At 43.5% G+C, this 16082-nt stretch overlaps 1 protein-coding gene across 8 annotated transcripts in view; it reads left to right on the top strand.

Moving 5' to 3' along the window:
* BRSK2 (BR serine/threonine kinase 2) overlaps window positions 1-16082 on the top strand; it is a 502819-nt gene that overhangs the window by 393230 nt on the left and 93507 nt on the right. For all 8 annotated transcript variants that reach the window (XM_075928205.1, XM_075928203.1, XM_075928209.1 and 5 more), the window contains 3 exons: window positions 7602-7635; window positions 8528-8596; window positions 11148-11294. In XM_075928205.1, the coding sequence (XP_075784320.1) occupies window positions 7602-7635; window positions 8528-8596; window positions 11148-11294 (250 nt within the window). The remainder of the gene's footprint in view (window positions 1-7601; window positions 7636-8527; window positions 8597-11147; window positions 11295-16082) is intronic.

Here is a 16082-nt window from a genome sequence, read left to right as displayed (position 1 = left end):
ACTTAGTGCCTGGTTTTTCATAGTAGTTAGTACTTTAAATCATTCTGTATGTGACAAGCAGAATTCACATTGATCTCAGTTGCAATTGTGAGTGGTTAGCATTTCTGAGTATGCAGGCGTCTCAAGTTGGGTACTCAGAAAATGAGAAGCACACAGTGTCCACATGTTTAAATGTGGTTTAAGTAACTTGCCCAGCTTTATATAACAACTCTGTGATACAGGCAGGGATAGAATTCTTTTCCCCTGTGTGGCAGCCAGCTGCCTTAACCAGAAATGTATCTTTTCTCTTTCTGCAGTTCCCACATTCATAACACGCCTTCCAACTTCCACAACAAGTGAGGCAGAAGTACTACAAACAGTAACTTCATCCACTGAACAACCTAATAGCACCGTGTGTGCTGTGCAGTCTTAATTCCAGCAATTCCTTTCTTTTGAAGGCTTAACTTTTCAGTAGGGTTGTCAAGTTATTTAAAAAATTGATTGTGATGAATCAAGCAATTAATTGCACTGTTAAACAATAATAAATACCATTTAATTAAATATTTTGGATGTCTTCAACCTTTTCAAATCTATTGATTTTAATTACAACACAGAATGCAAAGTGTATAGTGCTCACTTTGTATATTTTTACTACACATATTTGCACTGTAAAAAACAAAAGAAAACGTATTTTTCAGTTCACCTATTACAAGTCCTATAGTGCAATTCTTTGTCATGAAAGCTGAACTTACAACTGTTTAATTATGTATATGTACAAAAGATAACTGTATTAAAAATAAAACAATGTAAAACTTTAGAGCCTAAAGTCCACTCAGTCCTACTGCTGGTTTAGACAAACAAGCTTGGTTACAATTTTTAGGAGATCATGCTGCCCACTTCTTGTTTACAGTGTCAACTGAAAGTGAGAATAGGCATTCACATGGTACTGTTGTGGCCAGTGATACAAGATATTTATGTGGTAGATGTGCTACAGATTCACCTGTCCTCTCATGCTTCAGCCACCATTCCAGAGAATATGCATCCATGCGGATAATGTGTTCTGCTCGATAAATATCCAAAACTGAACAGACCGATGCTTGTTTCTTTTCGTCATCTGGGGCTATGTTTACACTACAGAGTTTTTTCAGAAAAACTTCACTTATGTCCACACTGCAATTGTGTTCTGGAAAAAAAATCCGACATTGGTAAATCTCTTTCTATGAGGAAGAAGGCTTTTTCCGAAAGAGCTCTTTTGGAAAAAGGCATGTGTGGATGGGGAAGAGGGAGTTTTTTCAAAAGAAGAGGAAAAAGGAAAAAGCACAGGTGCCTTGGTGGCCACTCCATCCACAGTAATCACAGCTTAAATGCGATATAGTGTCCATTCAGTGTGGTTGATTTTCTTTTTTGGTGGTTCAGGTTCTGTAACTTCCTCATCAGAGTGTTGTTTTTTTAAGACATCTGACAGCACGTTCCACATCCCGTCACTCTCAGATTTTGAACAACTGGATCCAGCACTTGTAACTTTTTTTTTAGAAATCTCACACTGGTACCTTCTTTGTGTTTTGTCAAATCCAATGTGAAAGAGTTCTTAAAATAAATGTGCTGGGCCATCACCCAAGACTGCTATAACATGAAATACATGGTGCAACACAGATAAAACAGAAGAGGAAACATACAGTTCTCCCCCAATGAGTTAAGTAACAAATTTAATCAATACGTTATTTTTTTAGGGCGCATCATCATCATGGAAGCATGTCCTCTGGAATGGCCGCTGAAGCATGAAGTGACATACAAATGTTTAGTGTATCTGACATATAAAAACCTTCCAACACCAGCTACAAAAGTGCCATGTGAATACCTGTTTTTGTTTTCAGGTGACATTGTAAATAGGAATCATGAAGCATTATCTCCCATAAATGTAAACAAATGTATTTGTCTTAGCAATTGACTGAACAAGAAGTAGGACTAAATGGACTTTTGTAGACTTTAAAGTTTTACATTGTTTTGGTTTTGAGTACACTTATATAACAAAAAAATCCTACATTAGTAAGTTTCATTTTCACGATAAAGAGATTGCAGTATAGAACTTATGAGGTATATTGAAAAATACTATTTCATTTATCATGTTATAGTGCAAATATTTCTAATAAAAATAATATAAAGTGAGTACTGTGCATTTTGTACTCTGTGTTGTACTAGAAATCAATATATTTGAAAATATAGAGAAACATCCAAAAACATACAATACATTTCAATTAGTATTGTTGTTTTACAGTATTATTGATCATGATAAATTTTTTAATTTTGTGATTTTTTTAGTAGAATGTATGAGCTAGCTATGATTAATTAACAAACTTACTTTGCAGCTATATTGTCCTTTTTGTGCAGTATGTGTGTTGTTTTTTGGGGGCAGGTGACATTGGTAGTAATTTTCTGCATTTCAAAAATGTAAGTAGCTTTAACTCTGAATTTCCTAGGTTTACAATACTTGGTTTGGGGATAATTGCAACATTTCTGTAATGTTTTTTACCTGGAGTTACTAATATGGTCTCTCAACATTTACTTCATCTTTATACAGATTTTTTGCCTGGCAAAAACTTTCTTGGTTTTCTTGGTTTATTAAGATGTTGATGCATGAGAAACCCAAATAGAATTCTACCATGTGATATTACTAATTATTTTAAGTTATATGGTATCGACCTTATACCTTTTTATTTTTTCAATTTTAACTTAAGACAGATAGCCGAGTACACCAGAAAAGCTCAAAGTACCAAATATGCACAGGTGAATATGGCCTTTAAATGGCAGTTGGGCATATTTTCTAAGTAAAGTTAACTCAGATGTTGCCCCAACCCAGCTCCTGTTGACATACACAGTCTTCTGGCGTGAGTGAAATGGTGCTTTGCACCTGGACTAGTTGGGTCTATCCTGATGTACAGTCTAAAACTCAAGTGCTGCTTGCACTTGAACTAAAATCTCACCCACTTTGCAGTAGGGATGCAGGCTACACCACACAAGTGTTGATAGTCCTCCAAGGCCTTCCCACACTTCCCACCATGTGCCCAGAAAGACAGGCAAGTTCTCCTGCAATTCATTGGAAAGGAGTCATAGAATGGCTCAGCTTCCTGCAGTGCGAAGAACCATGAGATATGCTTCCAGTAATGCTAGTCACACACTTGGCTGAGTGGGCCAAATAACTCAAGTGTGGCATTGTAGCCTAGCCTGGGCTTCTCATGACCAGGCTGGGCTAACCCAATTGCTCAATTGCTCAGACCCAGGTAATGATCACCCAGGTTAACACTGCAGTGAAGACAAACCCACTGATTTGTTAGTGTAAGGCAGCTTTGGGCAGCTGGGGCACTATGGGCCTCATCTGGTCCAGCAGATCATTGTATTGGTTCACCACAGCCCAGCTCAGGACAGGGAATCTGGTGCCACCAGGGACCAAAAAGGGAACAGGGAATTGGGAGAAAGGGCCACACTTGTGCACAAATGCGCATGTCACATGGCACTGTGGTGAGAGCTGAGGGACTAGAGCAGGGAGCCAGGCCTACCCCATGTCAGAGGAGCCATTGCTGCAGGTGAGTGCAAGGTGGGCTCACTTTCCAATACCCCCACACTTATATTTCACACCTCTGTAGACAGGACTTCACACCCCCACCTCCATCACCACGAAGGCCAACTTACTTTCTTCCGTACACGACGTCCATTCCTTTTAACTCTATGGATCGTTGTGTGGAAGTGTCTTTGTTATTGTCTCATCAAGATCATTTGGGACAATGTAAAGACTGCCACAGATGCTGGATTTCTTAAAACACCCCATTCGTAATGTCTTTTAATGTGTAAACTAATGAATGGGTTTCCTTGGCAGTTCTCCGCAAACTCATTCATGCTGAAGTGATGCACAGTCGGGGAGGATATGTTGTCTTTTTCAGACAAAGCAAACAGGTTGAGCCTTTGATTTATATGAAAAACAGAACTCAGTCTTACCTGTAGAGTTATTACCAGGGCCGGTCCTAACCAATTGGTGGCCCCAGGCGACCGCTCAGCTCGCCCGTAGGGTTGCCATATAGTTTAAAAAAAAACCTGGGGAAAATTTGTCAAACAAAAAAAAGGGTGGAGGAGTAACCAGAGAAACCTGGGGGGAGGACTCAGGACGTCGGGCCGAAATGCAGTCATGGCCCGCCCCTAAGACCGACTCTGTCGGGAGCTCCTTGAAAATGGCGGCCCTGGGCAACTGCCCGGCTCGCTCGCCCCTAAGACCAGCTCTGACCAGCACCACCATAGTATAGCCCAATTCCCTGCGCATAAACCTTTCCAGACCTTCACTGTGGTATCCTCCTTTCAAGTCCATCTCTGCCACTTTGTCTCCTTTGTAGTAGGATTCCCCCATCTACAGTTTCCTGTGGCAGAATTCTCTCTTCCTCTTGCTCCATTTCCTGTGGGGCTCCCCTTTCTCTCAGACCGTAGCACTCCACCTGTTGGAGAAGGTATGAGCAGCCAAGAGAGCTGCAATCAGACTTTCTGAAAGCCAAGTGGGATCCAGGAAAGAGCAGCAGGGGAGAAGAAGAAGCAGCTTCTGGTAGCCCCTGCAGTAGCAGAAACACCAGCCAGTTGCAGGAGGAGCAAAACACAACCACACCTGGGAAACTTGGGGCATACGGCCAGCAGAGACCGAGTGAGTTCACTCCTGAGAACACACTCCTTCCAGCTGTTGGGGCCTGAAGAATGGCCACACCGAGAACGACTGTGTCCTCCAGAGGCCATGGCTAATAGAATGACCATTCAGTGACCCATTGATACTCTGGGCAGAGCAAGGCCCAGGAAGTCAGCATGGCCTGCCAAGCAATGCACGGGTACCTCTTCACAGCAGAGCCCACTGGCAAAAGCTGCTTCTTGACCTTGCTGAGTGATATTATTTGTTATCAAAGGCAGAGTGTGGCTTTACCGCATAGCGATGTAGACGAAAGATGAGGAGAATGGCCTGGGGGAAGAAGCAGAGAAAGTTGCTTAGACATACACACATTGAATAATTAGTGATAAGAGCCGAGGAAATATTCATGACTCTGTGGAAAGAGAAATAGGTTTTTGATTACATTTGAGTTTTTCTCTTGAAAACAGTTGACGTTACTCTTTGATTGGCAGCATGGAAATTAATTTTTCTACCTATTCTGCCTAGCCCATGGATCGCATGTAGCCAAGATAAGGCCATAGAGATACAGCTGCCCTGACATGAATTCAGAGTGGTGATACCAGAAGCCTATATTCTCTTGGTAATTGCCACACAGCTGTTGAATGCTCAGGTTAACCCAGCTTCCTCTCCCCCAGCTTTATCCACCTATCCTAACCCCCAAAATGCCCCAGTTCCACAGGCATCATTTATTTAGTGAGCCAGTTTGTTCCACAGTTCATTGGAATTTTTTTTACACCTTGCACAAGGTTAGTGAGTGCTTCTATGCATCTGATTAGATTAGCGTTCCATGGGATTTTTATGTCATTTTCCCATCCTCTTCTCCTAGCTTCTGTCAGAGCTCAAATAGACTCCACCAAAGGGAATCCTTTAAGAATCCTGTAAGATTCCCTACCAATCTGGTGGCCATTAGAAGACTATGATGCTTTGAGGAAGCAGGCAGAGGAAGATATGTGGGTAGGCAGGTTACATGGAGATTTTGCAGTACTGAGGCCCCTCTCTTTTGAAGGGATGAATGTCATCATATGAATGTGATTGGGGATATAGTCTGCTACTACAGGGTAAAAAGGGTGGTGTAGCACACAGGGCACAGAACTGGAGCTGAACAGACCTGCATTCTATTCCTAGCAGGGTGGCTGGCTTCTTATGTAACTATGGACACGTCATTTTATCTACCCTGTGCCTCAGTTCCCCATCTGTAGGGCAGGGATAGTACTTCCCTACCTCACAGGGATGTTAGGAGGTTAAAGTCCATTTAAAATCATGAGAAATTCAGTTACGATGGTGATGGGGTCCATTTAAGTGTCTTGACGGTGCCCTACATTCTAATGCACTTTTTCAAGAGGACATTGCATAGAAAGCCACTGTGACTCTAGTATTTCCTTCACTCCAAACAAGTCTCCCCTGCCACCCTCCTTCAGCACAGCTGCACCAAAGCAGCTGCAGTGCCACAACATGTTGGGTAAAGACAAGCTATGCTAACTGGAGAGTAGTCTCCCCTCGGTAGAGTGACTCCACCGCCATGAGAGGTGGCAGCTCTGTCAGCCAGAGAACATCTCCCGCCAACATAGCACACTGTGGAAAGTGCTTTCAGTCAATGTAATTTATATTGCTCAGGAGAGGTTGTTTACACAGCCCCCAAGCAATATAAGTTACATTGACTTAATCTGTAGTAGAGGCCAGCCCTGTCTGACTTAGCCGATAGGCTGGAGGAACCAAATGTCGAACGTCAAATGTAAACTGTTTTCAGGCCCATACGTGGGAGGATGCAAAGAGTGTGAAAGCACCCCCATGGTCTCCCAAGTAAGCGTGCTCTGGCCAGCCAGGGGAAGGCAGGAGCACCGTGCTGCCTGAGCCTCCCTATCCCATGCTCTGGCCACCCGGGGGAAGGCTGGGACTGATTTTCCCGCTTCCTGGGGGGACAAAGGTGGGTGCATTCACACCCTTGCAGTCCACATTTACAAAAATAAGCACACATACCCCGCCCCCTCCACACACACACACAGAAATTCCTGCGTATGGCCCTGGTTTTTATACCCTGTCTGCTGCAAGTTGTAATGGCTGTTTTTGGTTCTCACATGCACTGACTCACCTCCCTCCTCGGGTCCTCACACTGCTCTGACTAAGCACCTCAGTTCCAATCTGCAAATTGCTTTGCTAGTCCAGCCCTGGACTCCAGCCCAAAGCCTGTTACTGGTCTTCATCCCTGACCTGAATCTCCCCTAAGCCAAGACTGGCCACTCTGCAGTTGTTTTAGAATGGGTAGAAATTCCTGTGAGGGTCTCTGTCACTTGCCATAATAGTTTCACTTGTGAGCCATGATGCATTTGAATCCCGTAAGGGTCCATCCCAGTGGCCTCTATCCTAGTCTAAGTGGACCAGAGGAATATGTGATCTTTGGTAGTTGCATCCTCGCCGCAGAAAAGTGCTGTGCTGAAATGTAAATCACCAGGCTGGGGCGTTGTGGGCTAATACAGGCTCATGCATTTTTCGGAGTGTATGAACTAAACCTTCTAGGTTCCAAGTGGGTCCTCAAGAACATGAGTTTCTTCACGGCAAACCCCTGGTCACAATGGGCCTCTAAAGCCCACTGAAATCAGTACCTTTTCATTGTCCTCCATGGGCTTTGCTGAAGTGTGATCGGGACTCAGAAATCTGTTCCTGGGAGATATGTATCAGAAGACGAACTGAAGTTGCATTTGTTACCACAGATTTTCACCTACTTATATGTGAGGATTATTCTTCTGGGGGGCTACTTCCTGGGTCTGATTCTGTCTTTCAAAGGGGTTTAAGCAAAGGTCAGAGAAAGGAATGTTGTTCTGTATCTCCTAAATTATGCAGAAGCACCCAGATACCACTGTGATGGGCAGATTACACATGCATTTAATACGTATAGATTTAGATGCTCATTTGATTTTGTTTTGCTTTACAGGTCACCTCATTATGCCTGCCCTGAAGTGATCCGGGTAAGTTAGCTTGAACTCTCAGCATCTGTAAATAAAAGCATATTACTCATTATATGAATGCAAGCAGGCACCCTCTACGAGTGATCCCAAAGCCGTCAGCACTGCAAATACTTAATAGGACCATCATTTCCATTCATGTGACAAGGCCCAAAAGTGAGTTTCACCAGCAGCATAAAGGTCATGAACATATGTCATTCTCGGAGGGCATAGGTGACCCATCTACTTCAGTTGCATGATGAGCCAAAAGTACAATGGTTTTGTGTTCCGTTGGTCTCCATGTCCCCTGTTGAGCCTCTAAATATCCCCTCAAGCTGGGGAAAGCTGGACTGGACTGTCACTGGCTTGCTGTTGAGTACATAGGCGCTACACCTTTCTCCTACTCTTTCTTTCCCCCTCGAAGGCTGGCTGACTAGGCTCTGGTGGCCCAGAACACCAAAGGCCAGGCTTCCCAACTGCTGATGCTCTGCACTAATATGAAGCCAAGTGGCTCAGAAAATCAATAGGAGAGAATTGCCAGAAAACATTACATGCTGGCAAATAATATGACCCATTCCAAGCTCCATAAAGAGCTAACCAGGAGAGAAGCAGCTTCTTGCTGTCCTCAAGGCATCTCTGACATTTCTGATTAAGTGCTGACTCCTCAGTGCTTTTACTGCTCTGTGGCCATTCCCTCCCATATTGCAGGTTTTGCTTTCTCACATCCTCCAAACAAGGATTGTAACACTGAGTTTCCCAAGAACCCCTGGGCCCCACCAAAGCTAATACTTACATAGGTCTCCAGGAAAGCAGCTTTTTGCATCAAAACTTCAGCTCTCCCATGCTTCTCTCCCCTATTATTCAAGGGTGGCTAATTCTCTTACTAATAAGCTAAACTCCTATCTCTGTTGCACAGGGAGAAAAATACGATGGGAGGAAAGCGGACGTCTGGAGCTGTGGAGTCATTTTATTTGCGTTGTTAGTGGTGAGTCATCATCCTTGCTACCTCCTTTAAACAGAAACGGCCCTTACTCCCCCCGTGAGGTTGTATTTCATAAGTCTACTGACATCATGTAAGTCTCTCCTGAGTTCCGTCTCTCTTCCTGTAACTCTTAGCTGCGTCTTCTATTTCTCTACATCAGTCCCAAAGGGAAATGCCTGACAAATGTTTTACTTCTCCTTTGAAGGGCTGCCACCCTGGACAGCAGAGCAAAAGGGATTGTGGGAAAATTGCTCCCCTGTATACTCACTCTTTTATTGTAGGGCAACTTTTTAAATACTCATTAATGTAATTTGGCCCTCGAGGGGTAGGATAGTCAGGATTGCAACTTCAGGGGACGGAAGATCCTCAGCTGACTTCACAGGATCAGGAAAGTGGTTTGGATTGGCATATGTTTTAATTACATTTGCATGCATCTTGATTCAAATGCTTTTGTAAAGATCTGAGTGAAGTGTAACATCTGTGGCTCATGCCAATTTTGAGCCTCCATAAAATGCATTTAGTGCAGTTGAGAATGTAGAATTGAGCCAAAAGTACCATCTTTCAGCTGGTTTCCACACAAGTAATAATTCCTTTCCTGGCATCCAAAATATGCTGTTTCAGATTTTGTCCCTGGCTCAGTAAAAGGTTTCTGGTCCTGAGTTACAGAGGTGTTATGAACCCCAAAACCAGACAAAAATTTTAACAGAACTTGAAATCAAATGAGTTTTACCTCCATTTGGCTTTATACACAAAATCTGGATGACACTCACATAAGCATAAGTGGCAAGTAGGATAAATGTAATGTGTATGAAATTATTTTTCTTTTTGTGTAATATGTCAAATGACCATCTATAGTTACAAACAATAAAACTCCTTGAGACATATTCTGTTGTCCTTGCACAGTTATTATTCAGTTCCTTCTCAGACAAACATCTATTGAAATCCAATGGGAATTTGCCTGAGTAAAGAGAGTGGGGAATTGCTGAGTCAGGAGCTCATGATTTGACCTTTGCAAACTACAGGAAAAAGAGACCCAGGAAAGCTGTCCGGGAGTTGTCAGAGTGCGTATTCCATTCTCAAGAGGCTTCCCATTGAGATTTTGTACCCCACGGTCTCTGAAAAATGTCTTTGGTTGTTTCTGTGTGTAAACCTGACCCTGTAGAGTGATCAAAACATGCCCATCACTGATGCTCAGAGCCAAGCACCAACTTAATTACATCAAGCGAAACATCCACAAAAAGTCTTAGGCCATAAAAGCAATTGCTAGTAATTAGCAGCCTTTAGTTGCTATCTCCAGGAAATGCTGTATTTTATCATGAATTATGTTACATTCACCAAAGTACCTAACTCTCAATATTGATTTCACTTTATTTCCTGAACAGTTATGAGGAACTAGATAACTGGAGGGATAGGTAATTTGTATGAGGCATTTTGCTTCTTAGTCCACTGTATGAAAAAAAACATAGATTAGTAATGACCAATGATTTTTAGCATCAAATGGGCTTCTGGTGGCTTCTGTAAATAGATATGTTGGTCTCAGTCTGACACACACATAGCATTACACCAGCATTCCATGAATCAAAGTAAACAGTGTGTAAATACTGAAATTCAGACTATAAGCCTGGCTATAAGTGTTGCTGAGAACACACAACTTGCATGGATTTTAACGGGAATCAAGGACACAGCACACCTACTAAGATCATGCCAATAATTTTTGGGAAGAGAGATTTTCTGGTGATACTATAATATCATGTTTCCATCCAGTGGACCACCAAAACCTTCAAGCTCTTAAAGCATTCTACTGCTGTCCTAAGGCATACTGGAAGGAATTCTGGAATATTGCTAATGTCCCAACAAACTCCTGGTTGATGACCCCAGAAAATCACAGCTTTTAACCTACCTTAGAAACAATAGTCGGCATTGAATCATTTCAGAAAATCACATGACAAGTGTTCTCTCTTACATCTCTAGACAAAGAAAGACAATGCACAATGTGACTGTGGTCACTAGCTGCAACCTAGGGACCACTTTCGATTGTTTGCGGGGGGCATTTCAGACTTAGGTCAAGCACTTCTCACTAATCTGGATGTGGTTACTTGAATGTTGCTGACCCCTTCTCTGCTAATAAATATTAAGTTGAATTTAAGTGGATCCCTGTGACTTTTAAGAATTTGCCCAAGAAAGCAGCACCATATATTGCATGATGTTTTATTCGCTTGTTCATTTTCCAATTTTAAAAAGTTTGCTATAAAGGGCTTTGTCCAAGATTCTGTTTTCATGTTGGAATAGAAAGTAAAGCAATGCTAAGAAATTATTAACAGGTAAATAAGGTGGGCTTCATTTTTTATAATAGTATAGTGACCTTCCAGATGATGTTACCCTTTTCTTTTCTTTTCTTTTCTTTTCTTTTCTTTTCTTTTCTTTTCTTTTCTTTTCTTTTCTTTTCTTTTCTTTTCTTTTCTTTTCTTTTCTCCAAATTCCTCAACTTTTCACTTTTTGCCCTCCCTCTTTTCCCCTCTCTCCCACCCACAATTGCATTATCATGTCTCTGCAGGGTGCCCTGCCATTTGACGATGACAACTTGCGGCAGCTGTTAGAGAAGGTGAAACGGGGTGTTTTCCACATGCCACATTTCATCCCTCCAGACTGTCAGAACCTCTTGCGGGGGATGATTGAAGTGGATGCCTCGAAACGCCTCACGGTAAGAGAATATTCACTGCAAATCATGTGAGCAGTATGCTTTCAGGACTTTTTATCTGCACTGCTGTGTGAGGGATTCCCTCCCCCCCCCCCACCCCTCACATTCTCTCCCTATTATGTATATTATTGTACAATTAACGTAATTCTCCACATTGCAGCTGCCCAAAGGCTCCTCTCCTTGAACCATGGAAGAAAGGAGTGAATTAGGGTTTAGGAAGACACAGACTTCCTTTGCTTACAAATGATGAGGTCACTTTAGATTTGTGTTGTTACTCTGCTTTGATTTTCCTTTCTATTGAAATGTGTCTGCTTTTGCAATAAAACTCTCCTGCTGATGGCATTGCCACTCTGTTGGTGTATTTCGGAATCAGCCTTGGTACTCTGGCTCCTCAGCGTGGCTGACTGTCGGCTTGTCATAGATGCGACGTGCTAGTTAAGGACCGGGACTGCCCTTTCACCCCTTCCTGGTGTGGGGTCAGCATCTCTCGCATTTCTCAGTAAAGCAGTAGTTGTGCATTGTGGACTCCTGACTTTCAGGGTGCACTGTATTGTGTCCTGGGTGCTTTATAGCATCCCCTGGAAGCCTGCATACTGGTCCTTGGAACCATATCTTCTAGAGTCTTTATGCTTTATGTAGAATGCCCAGGGTACCATAGCCTCTCATGTTGAACCCTCTGAGATTCAGTACCCAAAGTGGGCTCCACCACTCTCTTGGAGACCTTGCACTCTGAGGCCTGACCTACACTATAGTGGAAGGTTGACTTAAGATACACACCTCCAGCTACGTTAATTACGTAGCTAGAGTTGACGTATTTTAAGTCACATTTCTGCGCTGTCCACACAGCACTCCCATTGGCTTCCCTTACTCCTCATGAGTAGCAAGAGAACTAGTACTGATGAGGGCACCCTCTGAGTTTGATTTATTGGGTCTTCATTAGACCCGCTAAATCGATCGACCACAGCAGTACTGATCTGCTGTGTAGTGTAGACATGGCCTGAATGTATTGGAATGATCATGTCCATAACTGAAAGCATGTTAATGTTTTGGAGCATTTTTAAATTCTAGCAATAAAAATAATTTTGAAGAGGAAGATTGCCTGCTGTTCAGTGGAGGTTTCTGGCTCTGTGGGTATTTTGGCCTTCATAAATCACATTGTCAGTCCCCAGTGATGGTTTTATACAGATTTACTAAGCTTGCAGATTCTGAGTGGGAGGATGTATAAAGAAATGCAAATTTAAAACTCCTCCTGCTTCTTCATTCTGTTAAAATATTTATAAATAAACTCTCCGATCAGTGCTTGGTGCCTCTGCAGAGACTGCTAACAGCAGAATCAGTCTTCACCAGCTGTGATGATGGCTTTGGAAAGTAGACACCTGTCTGTGAGGAAGTAACTGAACCCCTGCTACCTCCACACTCACTTTATAATACTTCCTGACAGATACTCTGTGGGCTTTAAGTTTCACTCCTCACCAAACCAGGTCATGTTCCATTCAGTGAGGCAGAGGTGAAAGGCTTTGCAAATTCTCATTGATATCCCGAGCTATCTTCCCTCCCTCCCCTCTGCTTCTTTCCCCCTCCCCACGAATGAGTAAAGCAGGTCAACATTTTTCAAACAAAAATGTTCATTGGTTGAAAATAGACCATTTTTCTTTTTTTTAAAAAGTAACAAATCGTCAACATGTTTTATTCTGTGTGTGAAGTTCATGCTTTTTTTTCTATATTTTAATTGAAAACATCATCAAAATGGTAAATATAACATTGCTGAAAATTTGGTTTGCAGTAAAATTCAGGGGAGGAAGGGGGTAAAATGGGAGGTTTTTTTAACAAAAAAATGGGTTGGTTAATACATTCAAACAAAAGCATTTTGGAAATGGAGGTTTGCATTTTGCAGCTCCAGAAGGTCTTGATCCTGTGCCATTAAAATCAATGGGAATTTTGCCATAACAATGGCTCAGTGGTTACAGCACTAGTCAGGGACTTACTTAGGTGACATAAGTTCAATTCCCTGCCCTTCTAGAGACCTGTGTTGCCTTGTGCAAGTCACTTAGTCTCTGTGCTTCAGTTTCCTATCTCAAATGAGGGTAACAACACTTCCTTACCGCACTGGGGTGTTCTTTCTGGGGATCAATACACTAAACAGTGCTTTTTTTGTAAAAAAAAAAAAAAATGCCGGTACTCAAAGGGAAAAGCAAAAAAAAAAAAAAAAAAAGCCTGGGTGGGGCCGGCCATTGCCTTTTTAAGAGATGTGGCCCCTTTAAGGCACACAGTCCAGCTGACTGTCAGACATTTGCATACAGAGGTGCAGGTATGCTCCATTCTTTCCCGGTAAGCTCTGACTGGAGGCGCCAGTACTGTGTCTGGAGGTGCCGGTACTGCGTACCAGGCAGTACTGTCACAAAAAAAGCACTGACATTAAAGATAAGGTGCTCAGATGCTAAGGTAACTGAGGCCATGTAAGTACCTGACGTAGAGGCCATGTAAGTACCTGACGTAGAGGCTATGTTGTTCATTTAGGGATTGATCTAGCCAGTGCATTTTAATGGGGTCACCAGGATTAGCTTAGACTTTTGGGTGCGTGGAGCCAAATCCTGAGCCCCACCACACAGGACTGATGCCAAAGCCAGAAGGGCTTTAGCCCTGGGCAGCAGGACTCACGTTATAGGTCCCATACCTGGAGCTAAAGACTTTGGGCTTCAGCTTTGCCCCCACTCCCACTGCAAATGGCAGAGCTCGGGTGGGCTCAGGCTTCAGGCCCCGCTCCTGGGGTGCTGCCGTAATTTTTGTTGTCAGACAGGGATCGCGAGGCAAGGGTGTGTGAGAGCCCCACTAGAGTTTCGTTTGCGCACAGAGATTGCTAGTTTGTGTTGGAGCCCACCACAAAGATGAGCAGTTCGAAGGTTTACCCGTTCCTTACAAAGGAAACATTTGAAAATGGGCTCTTTCAACCTAGCAAGAAATATGTAACATAACCCAGTGGCCACAAGGCAAAGCTAGACAGGTTCTGAGTGGAATGAAGGGGTACGTTTTCACCAGTGAGGGTAATTAGCCATTGGAACTGCTTCCCCAGGGTCATGGTGAATTCCTCATCACTGACCATTTTAAAATCAAGCTTGAATGTCTTTCTGAAAGTGATGGTCTGGGAACTGTTTGGAGGAAATTCTATGGCCTGAGTTATACAGTCAGGTTAAGCTGTTTCTCAAATGTAGACACCATGGCTGCATGCAGTCATCAGGGGTTTCTTGCAGCCACAGGCTCCTGGGCGGTGGTGGGAGGAGAGGAGGACAAAGCAGCAGACTCTCCAGAAACATAAAAGCTGGAAGAACAGGCAGCAAGTGAGTTCTCCCACCTTCCTGAGACTGCTGGGCTCAGGCTTCAACCCAGTGGGGTAGCACGCCCATACACAGAGGGTGTGAATGCACCCTTCCTCTCCCCATTGTCTATCATGTTCCCCTATGGGGCCAATTCTGGCTTGGCTGAGGAAGGCTGAGGTGGTACATTGCCCCAGCCTCCCTCCCCTGTGCTCTGGCTGGCTGGGAGAAGGCTGGGGCTGATTCCACCCTCCCCCCCAGGAGCGAGGCCGGGGGCGGGGCTGGGCCCTGCACACACCCCGCCTTCTCCCACCAGCTACATCCTTAGCCCCCAGCACACTCCCTGATACTGATGTCCAGCATCCTGCAGCAAATCCAGCCAGATCCAAATGGCAGCCACCCCTTCTGCAGGCTGCCAGCCACAGGGGCCAATTAGAGCTAACAGAGAAAGGCACCGGCCAATGCCTGGACAGCACTGAAGGGAAGGCCCTTGGGCCTCTGGGAGCTGTAGTCCTGCCCATGCTTACAAAAAAGCACCCGCACAGAAATTCTTGTGTACAGACCTGGGTAGGGTGGCAGGCTCCAGCCACAGGACTTTGAGCTCTGTTCCCTGGTTGGGGGGGTGGGGGGGAGTGGCTCTGGCCCTGAGCCTACCCCCACATCACCCCTGGCTCCCACTGCTTTTGCCCCTGGCCTCTACAGTCTCCCTACTCACCTTCCCATCAAGGCTTGCCAGGGCTGAGTAAACATTCTGTGAAAAGTGATATTTGTAAATTTGTTAATATTCCTTTTCACAGCAGACTTGGGGGCTATCAAGTCCTTTTTTTTTTCTTTTAAAGAAAGCAATCAAAGAACCAAAAGAAACAAGACAAAAGACAAGAATGTGAAAAGCACTTTGTGTTTCTATTGTAGTTAGGTTCAGTTAAGAACAGAGACAACTGCACATTGTTTCTATTATTGAGTCTGCAAAAAAAGTCGTACATAAATAATTTACAACAATTTGGGTGTGTGTATTGGCATATTTATTTTTTTCCTATGGTTAATTTAATATTTTAGGAAAACTTATCAGTGTGGCCACTATTTGTTGTGAGAACGCCTAGATGATCACAATGTTACCTTCTGGTCTTGGAATCTATAATATATCCTGGTTCCAGTGGACTGAGGGTACCAGGTGTCAGACACTACTGGACCTTCTTCAATGTGTCAGGGCTTTAGGTTCACCTTTGTGCAAGGTTTGCTCTCTCATTTTATAGGGCAGGCTCTGAATGTTTTGGCATTGTTTAATGCAGCAAAGCACATGCAATAAAGGAGAAAAATGGTTAAAAGTCATTCTGGAATGACTTACTCCTCATCCCTGATCAAAAAGCAAAAAAATTATTTTCATTTTTTCCACCAGAAAAAGTGAGCAGGTCTGATGCACATTGATAAACGGTATCTTGAGGACAGGGAATAAGAATGTGAAATGAATTTATTCAAGAGA

Source organism: Pelodiscus sinensis, chromosome 4 (assembly GCF_049634645.1).
Source record: "Pelodiscus sinensis isolate JC-2024 chromosome 4, ASM4963464v1, whole genome shotgun sequence".
NCBI classification, from domain to species: Eukaryota; Metazoa; Chordata; order Testudines; family Trionychidae; genus Pelodiscus; species Pelodiscus sinensis.
The sequence above is the reverse complement of the archived record's forward strand: the minus strand, read 5'-3'. Positions and strand labels throughout refer to the sequence as shown.